Below are 20,188 nucleotides of genomic sequence, written 5' to 3'. Positions count from 1 at the left end.
ACATACATCTCCGTAGCTTGTATTTCTCCAGGATTTAGTAATCTTTTTCTTTGCAAAGATACTCAGATGCCAACTTTTCTACCTATTCCTCTTCAGGTCAGCACTCAGTATATTTTTAGTAAAGAAATGAATAATAGATAAAATTACTAACTATAAAGAGCAAGGATGACTGACTGAGGAAGAAAAAATCGTACCCATATACCCATTTTCCTAAATACAAGTTATTCTTTTTTTTCTTTTCATATCCTCTATTTTACCTCTCAAACACTCTCTATATAACCTGAAACAAAACAAGGTGTGAATCAAAGCATGATAGTAGAAAACCTTCATATTTAATCTCCTTCTGTTTAATTTCCCAATCCTGTGGCAGTGAAATGGGACGGAATCTCTCTGACGCAGTGTCACAAACGGCCAAAATATAATGCTTAATGCACTATCATTTCTCTCAGTCTTACACACACACACACACACACACACACACACACACACGGAAACTCATCGCATAGTAGATAGTGGTTCGTCTGACTGAAATCAAACAAAACACAAACAGTGGCTAGATTACTATGACAACAGAGTTCATGCCATGGTTTCTGAGAACCTTTGGCAACTGTCTTCAATTTTAAGTATTTGCTCTGCTACCTTATATCATGTTATCAGCTCTATGGGACTCAGACTGTGTGCCTTGCCCATTTAAAGTTTCATTCATTCTGTGTGTTTCTAAAAGTACAGAAATAAGACCAGAGCTAATGGGTCATATTATGAGCGAGCCACTTCCCAAACCTCACTCAAAGAGAACCTAGAAGTTCTTCTCATTGTCCTTTACATTGTGGAAAAACTGCAGTGGTGAGACTGTGTTTGTCATTTTTTTTTTAAATTAATTACCACAGAATTCCTAATTTCAGAGGGGGACAGTGGGGGTTTTACATGTTATTATCTTTTCTTTCATGGAGAAAAAAATTCTGATATGACATAAGAAGTCACCTTTCTTAAACAAGATCATTAAGTAAAATCAATTTAACTCTCCAAACAATCCTATAAGGTAGGTATTATTAGCTTGATTTTATGAATAATGAAAATTGGATTCAGAGATGTTAAAAAATTTGTAACAAACCCACAGTTTAGAAACAAGAGAGCCTAAGTTAAAACACAGTTACTCTGAAATCCTATTCAATTCTTCCCAATTTGGACCTTTCTCTTCCTTTTACTGTGTTCGTGAGTATTGCTCAGACAATAACGTTTCAGGACCATCTTTGCCTAAGAAATATTTAATGAAGGCAAACAGTGCAACCAAGAATAGGGCTATTGTTTTCAGCCTCCACTAGGTCTGCGTGTATATGTGAGGAGGAAAAAAAAAAAAAATTCAGTGAATGCTTTTGAAAGCTGATAGATGTATTTAAAAAACAAATAATCTTTTTTCACAGACATCTCCAAAGAATCTTAATGGAAAATAGGAAGATGTGAGTGTTTTGATCCTAGGTCACATTGAGAATTCTTCTAACACTACCAAAAGATAGTTGATAGGTTATTTTATTCATTTACCCATTGGTCGTCCCAACTGTACACTCAAAATTGTACAACTTGGGTGAGATGTAAAAAGAATGAGTAACTCGGTGGTGATAAACTTAATTTCACAATATTATTGCCTGTATAATACAATGCTTATACACAATCTACTTTCAATCCTTTATTGCCCAAGTTATTCTATATGCTGTAGGAGATATAAACAAACACAGGACACACACGCCATCCTGGAGGAGCCTACCAGGAAGTTGGTGAGTCAGAATTCACAGACATAAAGGAATTAGAATGCCCTGGAAGACAATACAGAATCAAATGATATGAAACATCTTGCTCCCATCGAGCTACTATTGTCCGTCGCATTTTATTTTTTTTTCAAAACAAACAAACAAACAAACTGAAGCCCCATTTATTCTGTGAAGTCTTCCCTGAATTTTCTTTTTTCTTAATTTTTTTATTTTTTAAAAAAAATTTTTTTAAGATTTTATTTATTTCCTTGACAGAGAGAGAGAGAGTGCACACAAGCAGGGGGAGGAGCAGAGAGAGAGGGAGAAGTAGGCTTCCCACTGAGCAGGGAGCGCAACCATGCAGGGCTCGATCCCAGGACCCCAGGATCATGACTCCAGCCAAAGACAGACACTCAACCGACTGAGCCACCCAGGCACCCCCTTCCCGAATTTTCTAGCCCATAGTTTCCTCCCTTGATCACTTTTAATTTGAGTCACATTTTGTCAATTATCATATATATGTTTGAATTTCAAAATTTGTTAAGATATTACCTGCTTTCCCAAATAAATTGGAAGTGATCAGGAATGATCAGGAATCATATGTGATTCTCTCTTAGATTTTCAAAGCCAGACACTTTGTTTTGCACAAATGGATAATCAGTTTAGATTCAACTGTGATAATGTAACCATGGAATGATTTGTTTTCCTGATTATCATTAAAATTATGACAATCGTTAGTGGAGTATGAATTCACAGAATGGAGCAACCACAGGGCAACACTTGTATGAGGCTATGGTGCAGGCATTCTGGATGCACTTGACTATGAGTTCCTTAAGCACAAGGATTATGTCTTTTTCACATATGTCCCTTGTGTTTGTCCTAGCATGATACCTAACACAGAAATAGCAATGTTTGATGAAGGAAAGTAGAAAGGGAAGGTGAATTGAAAGGAGGGAGGGATGGCTCTCGATACTGACGAATGGACTCATATATAAGAAAAAAGTGGGGAATTCTAGACAAGAAGGACATCATCAGCAAAGGCAGAGTGGTTGAAATTGGTGGTGTGTGAGTATGTGTATGTGTGTGAAACTATGTGGAAGCTATTCTAACTGGAACAAGAAATTTGCTTTACGATGGCACAAGACATTATGTTGAATAGGAAAGATATTTTTCATGCTGTGGAGATCATAGTGTGAAAAGTTAGAATGAATAATTTAGAATCGGGTTGGAGGCAATGGAGCCATTTCAGGTTCCTAAGATGATTGAAAGCATTTTTAGGAAAACTACTTGGAAGGAGCATCATGCAAGGCAGATGAGAAAGGAAACATAAGGAAAATCAGTTTAGATTCAACTGTGATAATGTAACCATGGAATGATGAATCCTAACAATATAGCAGTTTTACCAAAATACAACATATTTTTTTTTAAAGATTTTATTTATTTATTTGACAGAGACAGAGACAGTGAGAGCAGGAACACAAGCAGGGGGAGTGGGAGAGGGAGAAGCAGGCTTCCTGCTGAGCCGGGAGCCCGATGTGGGACTCGATCCCAGGACCCTGGGATCATGACCTGAGCCGAAGGCAGTAGCTTAACCAACTGAGCCACCCAGGCGCCCAAAATACAACATATTTTTATTGAAAAAAAAAATCGGTGGGCTTTGATGATTAACTTAACTTAGAAGTGAAAAAGATAGAGGCATAGTAAATATTTCTAAACTTCTAACTAGTGAGAGAGGTTGACCTTACAAGTTGTGGTGCCATAAATTAAAATAAGGAAGTACGGAAAATAGCTATTTGAGGAAAATGTCAAATTTAATTTTAGACATGATTTTATGTAGCATGAAGTTGTAAAAAGAACCTTATATTGGAGATAAGCAAACCTTGAGTTCTATTCAGAGCATAGGAAAGGTACTTAAGATGTTGAATTATTATTTTCTTTTTTTTTTTTAAGATTTTATTTATTTATTTGACAGAGAGAGACACAGCGAGAGAGGGAACACAAGCAGGGGGAGTGGGAGAGGGAGAAGCAGGCTTCCCGCCGAGCAGGGAGCCTGATGCAGGGCTCGATCCCAGGACCCCGGGACCATGACCTGAGCTGAAGGCAGACGCTTAACGACTGAGCCACCCAGGCGCCCGAATTATTATTTTCATTAAGTCACTTAACATCTTTAGGTACTTAGGTTTCGTAAATGCTAAAAGGGCACATAAACTCCTGGTATAATTACTACCACATTGTGAGAATAAAATAAGATGGTGGTTGTTAGAATTTTTGGTTATTGTCAAATCTTACATTAAGTTAAAAATTGGCAATCAGAGGCAGAGGTATACATTTTTGCCTGATCCATATAGAGGTGGTTTATCTGCTCGTTTTAGGATCTTACAGAAGACTAGGGGAAGATTACCTATATCCACTTCCACATGGATGGAGGATAACAAAACTGGAGAGAACATAGGATTTAATTTCCGAAAAATAAATCCTAGGATTGGCTGAGCTTTCTTCTGTCAATGAAGAGCCTCTATTTTCCTTACTATAAAATAAGAATAAGACATCCCCTATTTGATTTAACTGATTTGTTCTACAAGCTTCAGCAAACACAAGAGCAGGACTCTGAATAGGTAGAAAAGGGAGAAAGTCATGCTGAGTGACAAGGATATATGGCTCTCTGGATTATAGCAGATCAGCAAAGAGCTAGAACCAAGTAGAAGGAAAGGACCTGATCACAGGGACTTTAATTGGGGGCGGGGGGGGGGAGAAAATATTTGATAATGATTAAGCATCTGGACTCCAGGGTCAGACAGAAGAATGTTTATCTTGAGATAAAACACAACTCCTAGCTGTGTGGCTATGGGAAAATTGCTGAAGTTAGCTAAGCCACAAATTGTAATATGAGCATGTTGAGAGGACCCACCTCCTAGAGTTGTGAAGACATGATGACATGCAGAGTAAGTACTCAGTGAGCGCTAGCTAACATTATTTTATTTTTTTTTAGCTAACATTATTAAAAGGAAGCAGCGTTAAATCTACTTTAGTCAGCACAAGGACATCACTCATTTCTAGAACAAAAAAAAAGAGAGAGAGAGAGAAAATGGAGGAAGGGAAGGGAAGAGAGAAAATGGAGGAAGGGAAGCAGCAAAAATAATTCAAGAAGGAGAAATGGGACAAAAATGAAGGGAAAAAGTGACAGGAAAAAATTTGTTAGAAGAGTGATGGCAAAGGGAACAGGGAAAGGATTCTTAAAATTAATACTTACGTCTGAAATTTCCATATATTGTTCCTTTATCATTGAAATAGAAGCAGAACAAAATAAAATACAATTCTGAATGGAACTGAAAACAAATGTGCACAGGAAACTCATTGGAAAGCTTAGTTGGAGAGCAGAAGTGTAAGGAAGGAAGGAGCCCTGGTGTTGGACAGAGAGAAATGGAATAAAAGCATGAAATATGACTTTATCTAATCCTTTTCTGTGTCTTCTTTTTCTTATTTCTATAGCTATATATAAAAATGCTTGTTTAAATGACGTGCAATGTCAGCCTTCTTAGTCAAATACGGCTTGGCCTTTATACACTGTTTTAAACAAATTATGCTTATATAATTAGGAATGGTGCTATAATACAAAGCAAAGATACTGCATTACACCAGGAAACTTAAGTTCTATAAAACGGAGGCTACATTCCAGCCAACTAGCAAACCTTTTTTTATAATCCCTATTCATACCCAATTCAGAATGATGTAATGCCAGGTTATAGATCAACTAAACCTTTCTTTTACTGAATCTCTGACCCAAATGCCTGAAAAATCTGTCTGGCATTATGGCATGTTGAAGAAATGAATTAACTCTGTGGTCTATCTATTATATATCACTATAGTTCTTACACAAGGACCAAAAATAATCCAATTTAAGATGCTCTTATAATGCTTAGGAAATGAATATTAACAAGGGATACAAGTTCACTGAGTTAGGACTTAATGCAATTTTCTCATGGGTTAAGAAATCCTTCACACAAACTGGAATATCGAGATTTAGTCACCAAGAGATTTTTGGCAAAATTTTCATGTGTAAGACATGTACATTTAGGGTTGGCCACAGGGAAAATTATGTAGTACCTACAGTTATATTTAATGATCCACCACCTCTAAACCTTGTCTCTCTCCCACACACACACAAGCCCAGATACACATAGCCAGAGACTCGTCTCTCCCTACACAGGGCTTCCAACTGAGTCCCTACACTCTAGCTTTGGCTTTGACCCCTTCCCATAATACTGTCTTTTATCTCGGTAACCCTACCCAGCTATTTGCGATCCAACATGGCATAACACAAATCAGGCTAAAGTGTTCCTGAACATTCATGTATTGAATTCTTTTCTAGTTAATATATTTGAAATTGAAAGGTAAAGTTTAAAAAGTAAAGAAGTTCAGCAGTAGTGCTGTGGAGAAGATAATTTTGCTAGATCATTTATGAAAAATATAGAGGACTCATTTCATAAAAGTCACATGTAGTTTGCTTTGACTATTTTATTCCACTTTGCATCAGGCAATAATTCTGCCCAGTCTTTAGAGTTAGTCTTTGCTCTCTGCTTAAAGGCGTTATTCTAAAATTATATGTGCCACAAACTTCATTATGGGGGAAGTATAACACAAATCTGCCACAAGTTAGCCAGAGAATGATAATATTATGGGCATTATATAGAAATTATATAGGTTTTAATATTTAGTATTCACAAAGGCTCCTTAGAAAATTCCCTATAATGAAGATACAGACATACTCAGTAAATGACGTTTTTACTTCTTAAAACACCCAGGATTCCGCTTCAAAAATATTCTTAATTTCTTTCTTTAGGGTTAAAAAGACCCTACTTGTGCAAAAAAAAAAGACCTTACTTGTTATAAATAGTTTGCATAAACAGTTAAGAATAAAATGGAAAGTACTCAAAAGAAATTTTAAAAGCAATATTCTGAGTTATTTTTATAATTAATTAAGGTTAATAGAAATGCAGACATTAAATTAAAACCCCTCACAATCTCATTCCACAGTATAGCTTCATCATTTGATAATTATACATATATATTTTATAACTAGTATATATATATCTCTATACATGTATATGCATGCATATGTATATACATATATGTGTATATACAAATATTTTTTTTTGCTGAAACCTGCATTTTTTAGCTTATTTTTTTCAGTTAACAATATATTGGCAATATTACCCTCTCCACTAAGTATTCTTCTATCACCTCTCTTTTATTGATTGCGGAGTTGTCCAAGCATGGCTATACATAATTTATTTAACTAGTTCCTTATCACCAGACTTTTATGTAGCATCTTCTGCTTGCTTGGTTGTTTTCTCTTTGGATTTTGTATTGAACATAATTATAAATAAATCTTTCCGCATATTGCTGATTACCTTTTTAGAGATAAATTCCTAGAAAATTAATTGCTGAGTCTAATATATGCCTAATTTTAAAACGTCATCACTGGCCCTCTAAAATGTTACCAATTCACAGATACGCCAACAGGATATTGAATTCACCCCAGATGTAATCACATCAGTTGTTTTGAAATTTGAGGTAAGTTAGTAAAGGAACACTTTGCTTTCTGTTTTTCTTGCAAAGGAGTTGTAACAACCTGCATAGAAATGATCAAAATTCATCTTTTCAGGATCCCACTATTCCCATAAATCATCACTAGCACAAAACCAAAATGGACCGAGAAAATGAGAATGAGAATAAGAGGTGTATCTGCTCCAAATTTCTACACAGCTGTCAAGTGAAATTGCTGTTTAGCAGTGACCACACCTGTCTGGGTATGCTCTTGCATCTCAGATATTTACGATCACATCTCTTCAACTGACCCCTCAGAGCCAGCATCGACTCACAAACTCAAAACAAACATGAAAGGTTTCTCATAGAACATGATGAAATTTAAGTAGAATTAGCAATGTCCTTAAAACACACACTGAAGTGTTTGAACTACCACAGCCAAAGGTTATTATGGAACTGCGGGTCAGCTACCACGAAATCAGCTCTCACACATGCTTGGATATAGGAAAATCACAAAAAGAGAGAAGAGGTTGTGCAATCACACTTTCAGCCCAGCTGCTTTTTATCTTCTGGAATGACAGGTTGCGTTGGGCTTTTTCCCCCAGTGAATTTGCCATGCCCTTGGCACTGGCATGGAGCAGTCTCACTGGCCAAAAGGTCATAAACCTTTCTGCCCAGCTGTGATTATTGCACAAACTTTCATACAGCCCCCTTTCGTGACTGCTTTGCTCCCCCATTTCCACTATGTTTTTTAGAACCATCACCTTGTGAACCAAAGAATAAATTTCCACTTCTTTTCAGATCTGGGCTCCACCAAGGGCCAGATTTGGTCTCAAATACCGGCCCCATGCTGGAGGGGAGTGATAATTCACACGAAACCAAAGGCAGAGAATGGGACCTGCCTTCTAGAACATCCTAATGTCCCTTAATGATTTATTGTGAATGAATCCTCCTTGAATGCATTTATCTTTTTTTTAAAAAAGAAAAACCTCTATTTTATTTTTTATCACTACCTCACTTGCAGTTGAATTTCCCAAAAACATCAGAAGCAGTAACTCAGTGTTGGCTTATCAAAAATATATGTTCGTCAGTGAAAACTCTTAACAGCCCATCTATAAGTATGAAACAATAGGACTTGGGGGCAAAATATAACTCCCTCTCTCTATATATCATATATATAATATATATATAATATATAACATATATAATATAATATATAACATATATAATATATAATATAATATAACATAGAATATATATTATAAAGTTATATAACTATATAACTATAACTATATGAATATATATGTGAATATATAACTATAACTGGCAAACCCCAGGTTCCCCACTTGATGCCAGCAGAACATTAGGCAAGCAGCTTCACTTCTTGGAGCTTCAAATTAATCCCATGAGAGCAGGACCAGTAACATTTGTTTCTTTGGGCTGTTATGAGGATTCAATGATATAAAACATGTAAAGAATCCGTCATAAAATAATGTTTAATACATAACAGGTCCCCTTGTAGCCAGCGTTTTCAGAGTTTTCCCCACTTTATTTTATCACTCTGATTTGTGCTGTTCTGATTTAAAAGTGTTTTTCTGTTTCAAAAGTGTTCTTGCTGATTCATCAAATGGATATAATAACCAGTAACTATCTGCCTTAATATTCTGAGGACATCATTATAGTATTTATCTTTTTTTTTTTTAAAGATTTTATTTATTTATTTATTTGAGAGAGAGAGAGAGAGAGAGAGAGAGAAACAGCATGAGAGGGAAGAGGATCAGAGGGAGAAGCAGGCTCCCCGCTGAGCCGGGAGCCCGATGTGGGACTCGATCCCAGGATTCCGGGATCATGACCTGAGCCGAAGGCAGTCGCTTAACCAACTGAGCCACCCAGGCGCCCTATAGTATTTATCTTTTATATAAGGTGCACATACTCAATATGTCTCTTTATGGTCACAAAAGTATTCTTATGGAGTCATACCTACTTCTGAAAGAAAATCACATTCTCAATCTCTCTCTTCCACTCTCTCTCTCCAATGCAGCAATGCTAGTTATTAGCTTAAGAAGGCTAACTTTCAACTGTACAGTAATGCTCTTAAGTCATAAGATTAAGATCTGCAATTCTAATAAGGGCAGTTCTTGAGTTTTAATGCCCAAATAATGCTAACTAATTCATGTGTGCCTTTACATAGAATCTTTGTGATCTTTTTAAAATTAAAAAACATATAAAAACTTTCCTTCCTCATTCTCTGCCTCCCAAGACTTCTGAAAGGCAGTTCAACCTTTCCTTCTATACCTATAACACCAAGAATAAGGAGAAATTAGAAGCCTAACATATGGACAGGAAAGGAGCTATTCATAAGACATCACCAGAAATGGGCATTGATCACGAAGCCATGATATTCAGGTGGGAACCCAAAGCATATTCTATAACTGTCTGTCAAAACCCTTGTGGAAAATCATAGTTCTCTCTATCCTCCTTAGGTACTATCTTCTCTGTGAGTCTTCAGCCTTGCTTTCCCCTACCCTCACTGGGGTTATAGTTCAATATGCTTGGCTTCCACGCTGTCTAAAACTAATACTTCAAGTAAAATCTGTCAGATCTTCTTCAAAGCAAATTCGTAAGATTACCTCTAAACCAAGACATAGAAATAGCATATTCCTTTGGGCTTTTCATGTTTGTCTTAATGTTATATATATACAGATATAGAGAGAGATAGATAGATAGATAGACAGATAGACAGATAGATAGACAGGGCAATCTACATGGCATATACATGTAAAAGTTTCTCTAGTTGGTAACAAACTAGATGATTTTACTTAGTAAAACAGATCCAACCCACCTACAAAATTATAGGTGAATTAAATGACTATAAATATATACTATATATAAGTGAATTAAATGACTATAAATATATACTATATATCATTAGAACCCACCACAAATTCAATTTTAGAAATCATCAGGATATTTGGTGAAGGATATCAAAGGTTGATTATATGAATTATGTCCATGACTATGCCCCTGGATTGCAGGATAAGGGGGTTTCTGTGATCAAAGTTTTCTAGGCTATAAAAACATACTTAAAAAAAAAAAGCTAACATCTAGTATCATATAACTCACAGGTGATTATTTTTTTTTTTAAAGATTTTATTTATTTATTTGACAGAGAGAGAGACACAGTGAGAGAGGGAACACAAGCAGGGGGAGTGGGAGAGGGAGAAGCAGGCTTCCCGCCGAGCAGGGAGCCCGATGCGGGACTCGATCCCAGGACCCTGGGATCATGACCTGAGCCGAAGGCAGATGCTTAACGACTGCGCCACCCAGGTGCCCCTCACAGGTGATTATTAATAAAGGGGTAAACTAGACTGTCATTTTTAATACATGTCGCCTGACTGAGACAGTCTGTTGTCTATTTCTTCCCTGTGGCTTTAAGCCTTCAAGCCTACCTCTATAGCTCACTGCTAAATATAAGAAGGGTAACAACCAAAAAGAAGACACCAATTCTCTCCTTTTATTCACAGCCTCATGTCTGGGTGAGCCCCCAAGACCGAACACCAGTCCACAATGTTATGAGTTGAATCGTCCCTATGCAGAAAGATATGTTGAAATCCTGACTCTATGCTCCCTCAGAATGTGACTTCATTTGGGAATGGGGTTCTTGTTGTTTTAATATGGTAAGTTAAACTATATTGGAGGAGAGGTGGCCTTAACATAATACGACTACTGTCCTTAGGAGAAGAGGAAAATCTGAACTCAGACACAGAGGGAAGACAGCCATGTGAGGACACAAGCAGAGGGGAACTATGCCGCCACAAGCCAAGGAACACTTGGGCAACGAAAGCTGGAAGGGGTAAGGCAGGATCCTTCCCTAAAGCTTTCGAGAGAGCTTGGCCCTGTCAACATCTTGATTTTGGACTTCTCATCTCCAGAACTGCATTTCTGTTGTTTTAAGTCACTCAGTTTGTGGTATTTTGTTATGACGGCCCCCAGGAAATGACCACACACACTTTCATGAGTTCCCTAATCTTCCTGCTTCTGAATTTGGAACTCATTTCCCCAAGCATCACTTTGCCCAACCTTTAGACCTTAACCTGCATGCTTTTTCTGACTTTGAATTTTTTGTTTCCTTTCTTAACTGTAATTAATGATCATCCTCCAATATTTTATGAACCAGACATGCACTGGAAGCATCCCATACCAGTTTGCAGGAGCAGATTGTTAAATTTTTAGGAATTTTGCAACTTGATTGCTAGACACAGCCATTATTTCAAAAACTACACCGTACAAGCTTCAAATTAGGTAACTTACTCTAAAATAAAGGCAATAAGTAATCAAAATGCATCACTTCCTAATTATTTGACTACATTTTACTACGATTTGTGCTCTTGAAGCTACTTATGTCTAATGTATCTATATGGTGGGAATACTATTATAATGCTGGGCTAGTGCCCATCCTTTCTCAAATCATACTGGAAATTTGAAATCAGCCATGGTGGGAATATTTACACCATGAAAACTGTCAAAAGCTATAAATCAGTTATTTTTATGTTTTCAGAGAGGCAGTTGCAAACAAATACCAGCACACCATTGAAATAACCTCTAAGTCCATTCCATGAGCCAAACTGGAATGGCTACAGAGGAACTGACCAAGGTTAACTTCACCTAAGAGATCACTTTTCTGAGCCCTGCTCTGCACCTTTCAGTAGGAATTCAGAAAAGCAAGTAAAAGCAAATAAAGGACTCTATTACAAATAATGAAGACAGAGAGATTTGACAGGGATTGTGAAGAGGGGATAAGGCAGACTTAGATGCTGGTGACCTACTTTTAGTATTGTCTACTAAATCTCCCAGGGAAGTGTTTAGCTGTGATTATAAATATTAATTAGATTCCAATCAGGGTACTATTTAAAGGATCTGTGCTCCTTAGGGAGAGACATTTCAGATAGATAGATGATAGATGAATAGATAGATAGATAGATAGATAGACAGATAGACAGGGCAATCTACACGGCATACACATGTAAATGTTTCTCTAGTTGGTAACAAACTAGATGATTTTACTTAGTAAAACAGATCCAACCCACCTACAAAATTATAGGTGAATTAAATGACTATAAACAGGCAGGGTAAAGTCTTCATAGCTTTAGCACATCTATAATTCTACTCTGTATGGATAGGATCAACATTCTTTAGTTTTGCGATGACATCGTCCTTGTCAAGCAGTTCATCAGATGAACAAAAACATTTATAAGAACAGCAGTTCTACACATTTAAAACACAAATTCAAAGAATCTGATACCCATGAAATAGTTACTTCCTAAAATTCTTAGGCGTAATTTGAGGCTGTGAGCTGCTTGCTATTATTCTGCACTGTGGGAAGTGCAGTCTCAGATTAGAGACTCTGCCCTCCTGCTTGAACTCTCTGCCCGCCAGAGTTGGGAATGCTGCAAACTTTCAACCAGGGCCAGAGGGAAGGTGGAAGGCCTTTCTTCTTTTAACCACAATGCCAGCAGCAGATTAAGCAGTGGCATGACTCACGTCACACAGAGTCTTGCTGAGTCTACTTTTGCTGAAAGTACTGTATCTCGTACCAGGAAGCGTTCTAAGGGTGGAATGTGTGAAGTGTGCATCACATCAACTGTTTCTGCTACTGAGGCATTCTTTTCAAACCTGTCATCTGAGTCCAACCATGTTCCTGTTTAATTAGCCACTATGTTTCTTTTTAGTTTTGTTTTGTTTTTTGTAATGATAAGTAAGAGGCTCTCTTGCCTTTTCTGTGAACACAATCCAACTGGGAAGGAAAATCAGTCTCTTATTCTCCATAGTTGAACACTCATGCTTAGATTTCTTAGGCATTCTAAGTAGAAAAATAAAGGGCAAATCCAGTTCACAGTTGAGGCAGTCAGAAAAGGAAGCAGATAATAAAGTAGTCTGGATCTAAAAAGTTATAGCACAAACAAATAATATAAGAATTATTTTTTATAATTTTACTTTTCAATAGGTTAGTCTTGGGGAAACAGGAGGTGTTTGGAGATGGACAAGAAGGGTAGGAGCAGGGAGGGAATGCTGTTAAGAGTGAGAGCTGGGGAAATACGAAAAGGTTATTGAGAAGAGTTTTTCCCTATTTCTCTCTGTTCTTCCTCTTTCTTATGTGTGATGACCTCACTCTCACCCCAGGCCCCCATCTTAAACCCACTACTACAAGTTCTTGACAGCTAATTTCTCAAATCAAGATGTGTAATTAACATAAAGGCTAACATACAAGGTTAGCAAGCAGTTAAATCTCTCACACTTTTTTTTTTTTTTTAAATGACAGGAGAAGTATTCTCAAGACTCAAAGGTAAAAAACAATAGACCCTTATTTTTTAACATTTTGTGTAAGGAATGTCCTAGACCAGACCATATAAAGCATTAATGACAGAGTTAACACAATCTATAAGAAGCCTAATAACAGTTCTGTGATTCTAATATGTTTTGAAAATTAACATTTTGGCATTCAAAATGTCTCTACTTTATTTTTTAAAGATTTTATTGATTGATTGATTTGAGAGAGAGAGAGAGAAATAGCATGAGCAGGTCCGGGGGGTGGGCGGGTGGGGATGGGCAGAGGGAGAGGGAGAAGCCATGTCGGGCTTAATCCCAGGACCCTGAGATCATGACCTGAGCCGAAGGCAGAAGCTTAACCAACTGAGCCACCCAGGTGCCCCCAAATGTCTCTACTTTTAAATGACATAAACCATTAAACTGAGAAATTTTGAAAGGCTCAACAAAACAGCTTTTCTTAAAATTTTTGCATTTGTTTTATATTGCACTGGCACAAAGTGTTACTTTACATACAGGCCTTTTTCTTAATGAGACCAGATCTATTTTGTAAACAAGAATCAAAAAGGAGGGTGACTAAGGAAAGAAATTTCATGTTTCATAAACTATAGGAAATATTTGTTTCATAAATTACAAGAAAACTCCAGCCTACCTTTGTGAGTTATCAGATTCTGGTCCTGCTCTTCGTCTTTGAGGGTTTTTATCTATCTGTAAACTGGATCCCGCTGCCTTTCATATTTTGTCGGTCCTTACCAAAGTTTCAATTCTTCCAGTTCCTCCAGTATCTGGCTCTAACTCTCCAAATTAATGTTTTCAATTTTTGTCCCACCCTCCTGCCTTCAAGGTACTGAGAACAAAAAGCTGACCACCCAGATCCTTAAGGGCATTCTAGGTTATCTTGAATCTAACAAAGCCCTGTAAGCTGACGCTGGATACATTGGGGCTTTATTTTTATTTTCTGAGGAGTTTTCTCAGCAGACATTCAAAATGAAAAAAAAAAAAAAACTTTTATATTTTTGAGTTCTCAACTTCAGTATCAAGTACTAACTTTACTGTCTGTGACTCACAGCAAAGGAGGTATTCCCTTTTTAGACATTTACACTGATAATTTGACAATACACATTTTTTTTATTGACCAAGTGCAAGCCAGCTATTGTGTTTGTGAGCTCCTCTTCTCAGCCAGCCCTATGCTGAACTTTGTAAGGGTTTAAAACACACACACACACACACACACACACACACACAACCTGCTCTTGACTGAAATGCAAGCCTTCCATGTTAGATGTCACAGAGTGATTCTTATCCAACGAGTTTGTGGTTTTTCCAAATTTAGGACAAAGTATGTTTTATCAGTGAGTTGAGATTTAGCATTGTTCTCCTTCAGTTCTATAAGTGGTTCTTCCAACTTTAAAATGGGCCACTTAATTTACAACTATTTTCTTCATTAATTTCTAAGAGTGAGAAATAACACACAAATTTCTGGCATGTTGATAAGAGAATTTTAGCAATTTTCTCCCTGACATGAAACATTTCATTCTGAAGGCCTATGTTCTCTATCCTTATAATTCTTAGATGAAGCTATACTAAGAACAGACTCTGAAATGTATTTGCCCATGTGCTCAGTATAAAACCTGAGTGATGTTTGGGAATGGAGCCGAGGAAGGAACAAGAACACAAATATTTATTTGTCCCAAAAATAGAGGAGCCCGTATTTTCAAACATTCCAATGGAACCCCAAAATGAGAGTTTACTGAATTGAAAACAGTATCCTCTACTTGAAGATTATTAACACAAATTCAATGTTGAGTCAAACCTATAATCCGTGTAGCTCATAGTAACTTACTTGGTAAAAGTATCTCATAAATTGTATGCTTTAAGTCTCTTCCAAATAGTTAAAAAATATATAGATAAATTATCAAAGACAACTTTTTCACTAGCTCCGTTCAATATTTTTTCTCCATAATGAAAAGTAGCTCAGCAACTTCCCTCCTTTAAAATCCACTCCTACCGCAGTAGTCATATAAATTATTCTGACTATATAATTCTTCACTTCTTGCAGTGAAGTACTGTAACATTTGATAAGATAATTCATTCTAGCTATACATTCCTACTGAACTTTTGGTGAAATAATTTCATTTTTTACTAGTGTAAAAGTTGGAAAGCCTTCTAAAGCTAGACTTTTGCTTTATAGGAAGATAGGGGGTGGGAAATGACACTACATTTAAAGTCAGTCTTCTTCCTCCAACTTCTGTTAACTGTTTTAAAGGTTGTGGCTATCATTGGGCAATTTCGCTGGGAAAACTGAAACTCTAACACCCATATTAGCGTACTTCCAACTAAAGTAGTTCGCCGAACTGGGCTAGCAACAGGGTGGGAAAATTTCTGTTGCTCTTCTTTCCTGTGACATACGGTAGAAGGGTTGGCCCTGGTTTGGTCCACCTGCCAGTGGAGTTTAAAGTTTCCAAGGCTCGGAGGAACACAATGACTTGGATCAAACTGCCTAAATGAGAAGAAGGGCATTTCTGCTACAACAAGGAAGCCGTTAAACTCCTGCTAAGCTAACCATCTCTTTTATGCGTCCATGCACAAGACCGACCTCCTCTATCACTGACCAGGGATTATTTCTGACAATCCAGAATATTCCGAAAGCTTGGAGACATATGGCTGGAAAATGAAACGACCCTGGAGTGTGGCCACATCATTACTTTGTGTCGCGTGGTACCAGATGGGCAACCAGTGAATGATGCGGAGATGTGAACGGACAGTTTTATAGTGTGAATTTTCCCCCCATAAAGCCAAAGCAGACTTCATTTCCCTCTCTTTTCTTTTGGTTTGTAATACTCGGATTTTGTCCTCTCTGCAGTATCAATTAACTCCGTTTGGCAGTGGGGTAGCCAAAAAGGAAGAGGATGAAGCGATCTCTAAAATCTTAGTAAGTGTCGAAGGAGCCACAGCACCCAGGAAACTGCGGCTGCGAGCCGCCTCGTCCTGCGCGGATTTCAGGGTTGAATAGCGCAAGCGGTTATGGAGCGGACGGTGCACTCCATCCGCCGAGGATAGACCCCGGCGCCGGGAGGGGTCCGCTCATTTCGCCGCAGCCTTGGAGGCCGCGGCTGCCTCTCATCCGCTGCTTCTCATTACCATTATCCTCGTTCTTGAAAAGTCATGGAAGACGGCCCGCTGCCAGACCTCAGAGACATCGAGCTGAAGCTGGGGCGCAAAGTACCCGAGAGCCTAGTGCGCTCGCTCCGTGGGGAGGAGCCGGTTCCCCTGGAAAGGGACAGGGACCCCTGCGGGGGGAGCGGCGACGGTGGAGGCGGCTGCAGTGGTAGCAGCAGCAGCTGCAGCTTCCCTCCCTCCTTGTCGTCCTCCTCTTCGTCCTCTCCAACCTCTGGCTCCCCACGTCGTAGCCACTGCAGCGCCCTGGAGAGGCTGGAAACCAAGCTGCACTTCCTCAGGCAAGAAATGGTGAGTGCGGTGCGCCCGCTGTGGGAATGAGGGCCCTGCCGAAAGGTGGGGCGATCGGAAGATGGGCCCGCAGAGACAGGGCGGCTGAGGCTGCAGAGCTGAGAGCGGGGCGCGTGGGAAATGCGGGGTAGGGAAAGCGCGCGTCTGGACGCTGGTTTACCCCGGACTTTGCTCGGTCAGGGTTTGCCAGGATAGCAGAGCCTGTTTTGCTCTGTGTACTTTCTGATAGCGCCGACTCGGTGCTTCCGACTCTGACCATTTAGCTGCCAGCCCGCAGCCCCCGCCCGGGCACCCTGCCCGCCGAGGGTTTGCAGTCACTAAGCCCATCTGGGGCCTGCTGTGTGCCGTTCACACTTTCGGTTCAAAAGGCGGCTCAGTCCTTTGCACTTAAGCAGAACTACTTCCTGGTTTGCCGAGAGGTGGCGAGGCAGGGTCCCTGCCAGCAAGCCTTCCTAGCTCACTCTTCCACCACTACCGCCCCCGCCCCTTGGTGCAGCCGCCGCAGCTGTTCCGAGGCCACTCTTAGGCTGATTCTCCACAGCTGGTTCTGAAAACAATGGCCCACTCGTCCTTGAGGTCCTTAGGAATAGCTGGTTTCACTGTTTTGATCCTAGAGAGCAGGTGACCCCCAGGCCCAGGGATTTGCTAATGACCGCTTCCTACCCTTCCCCCCTCAGTCCTCAATCTGCAATTGTTTTCTGTGTCGCTGGTAAACATTACCTTAAGGGTAGGACAATGAGACTGGTACAGGGTCTGAGAATCCTTGTTATTCCGGATGTACTTAAACGGAAAAACTTATTTACTGGCCATGAGTTCTGGGGCAAGTCACTTGGCCTCTGTGAACCTCAGTTTATTTGCACAGTGAAGTAGGGGGAGGAAATAATTCCTTCCTAAATCCTTTGAAGAAACTAACCACAAAGCACCAGGATTTTCAACCGGCCTGGAGCAGAGGAAAGTTGCAAGGGTGGTCCCAGTCAACCCAGAGGATGGTGAGGATTTTCTACATACTAGAGGATCCTGTCTACTAGGGTTTTGCATTAAAAAGAAGGAACCAGAGGTGTTTCCCTAGTTCCCCTCTTTCTGCATTTGGAACACTTGGGAGGTAATAAATTCCACAGCATAATCTTGGCAAATATGTAAGTGTAAAAAACCGGCCTTCAGTGATCATGTCCTGTGTTCAGAATTTTCACTGTGTTATCTACATAAAGGTCCCAGGATATCACCCTAAAAAACCTATCTCAAGATCTTTAAAGTTGGTCTACCTAAGGACTTTAGTTTTATATCTCGGATCTATTTTCTTCCTACTTGGAATGTTCAGATATTGAAGGCAAATTACACACACATAGCACCTCTATATGTATGGGTCTATATATATGTGTGCACATGTGCATTTGTGTGTATATATTCATGCACCGCGTATATTGCAAATTATTTTATTCATGTTTCACTGTCTAAATACACACAGGTTATATATCTTAGTTATTCAAAAAGTACTTATTAAGCATTTACTATGGGTGCTGAAAATACAAAATGAAAAAGGCAAGAAGTTTGTTTAGGGCTCTCAAGTCTCTTGCACTCATTTGCCATTTATTACTTGTAGTAAATCAAACCAAGTGTGTTGAAGAACTCCATGGGAGGGTGGAAACTGGTTCTTTTCAACTAAGAACACTTTCTAGACTTATCTGTTTTTCTTAATGAAAATATCATAGATGTAATAAAACTCTGTCTCCCCTAGCCAGATCTTGCTGTGTGTGATTAGGATATATTAATAAATACATTTTATTTTATTTTATTTTTATTTGAGAGAGAGAATGAGATAGAGAGAGAGAGCATGAGAGGGGGGAGGGTCAGAGGGAGAAGCAGACCCCCCGCCGAGCAGGGAGCCCGATGCGGGACTCGATGTGGGACTCGATCCCGGGACTCCAGGATCATGACCTGAGCCGAAGGCAGTCGCTTAACCAACTGAGCCACCCAGGCGCCCTAAATACATTTTTAAAAAACAAACAGAAACCCCAACAATAGCAGCTGCAAATTGCTAAATTGACTGTTTGTTATATCTTCTGTATGAAGCATCAGTAGCTCCAGGAGAATTTATGCCAGAACAGATGTTTTGTATTACAACTTTGTGCTCCAATGAAGGTCTCCAGGAAGAAAATAAGAACATTAGCCATGAGACATTAGAGAAGAGATGAAGACAGGTATATTCCCCTGCCAGTGAGACCCATTTACCCCATTTTACACAACTCTTTTGGGTGCTAAAACCCCCAGCTTCAGCATGACTGGGAAGCAACAGATTTGTTTTTATGTAGACTTGGCAGTTTTGTTATAAACACTGAATAGATGCAGTTCTTCCTGTCCCCTCCTCGGCTCCCCATGCAGAGAAGTAAGAGAACCAGAGTGGAATAGGACTTCTTCATTGTGATTTTCCTATTCTTCTCTGCCCTGTACTATGGGCACTGAGTTAACCTCCTTTGTATTATGCATGACCCCACATTTCATGCTTATTACTTTTAGTTGTCCACAGATTGTTCTTCTGGATTGTCTGGAATTACCAGGCTTTGGGCCTGCCCTCGGAACTCCTTCCTAAGAAACACCTGAGCCAGGCACAAACCTTTCTAGAGACTTCCAGGAATTAAGCCTTCCTTCTTTTCCTCTGAGATAGATGTGTATACCATTGACACAGGATTGCATAGACTTGCAGGGAGGCAGTCTTAACACAAACTTCTTTACATACACACGATTTCATCATTGTCTCTCATCTCCTTTTATGCCTTCATGGAGAATTCCCTTCACTTTTTTTTTCCCCCTCCCTACTATCTTCTTCTTCTTCTTCTTTTTTTTTTTTTTTAACATAATGTATTATTTGTTTCAGAGGTACAGGTCTGTGATTCATCAGTCTTACACAGTTCACAGCACTCACCATAGCACATACCCTCCCCAATGTCTATCACCCTCCCACCCCATCCCACCCACCCCTTCACTCTTATTTGTGATGTTACAATCAGTGCTCTTAGAGGTCTGAGAGATGCAGTTGTAAAAAAGGCAACTTGAAAGAGATTGAAGAGGGGGGAGAAACTTTCTGTTGCCAGACTTCTTAATGGTGA

General features: G+C 39.1%; 1 protein-coding gene across 1 annotated transcript in view; it reads left to right on the top strand.

Moving 5' to 3' along the window:
* Positions 1-16,035: 16,035 nt before the first annotated feature.
* LURAP1L (leucine rich adaptor protein 1 like) overlaps positions 16,036-20,188 on the top strand; it is a 51,556-nt gene continuing 47,403 nt past the window's right edge. The window contains exon 1 of the mRNA XM_006727409.3: positions 16,036-17,084. Coding sequence (XP_006727472.1) covers positions 16,782-17,084 — 303 coding nt within the window. The 5' untranslated portion in view covers positions 16,036-16,781. The remainder of the gene's footprint in view (positions 17,085-20,188) is intronic.

This window comes from Leptonychotes weddellii, chromosome 14 (genome assembly GCF_054177405.1).
Source record: "Leptonychotes weddellii isolate Sample4059 chromosome 14, ASM5417740v2, whole genome shotgun sequence".
NCBI classification, from domain to species: Eukaryota; Metazoa; Chordata; class Mammalia; order Carnivora; family Phocidae; genus Leptonychotes; species Leptonychotes weddellii.
The sequence above is the reverse complement of the archived record's forward strand: the minus strand, read 5'-3'. Positions and strand labels throughout refer to the sequence as shown.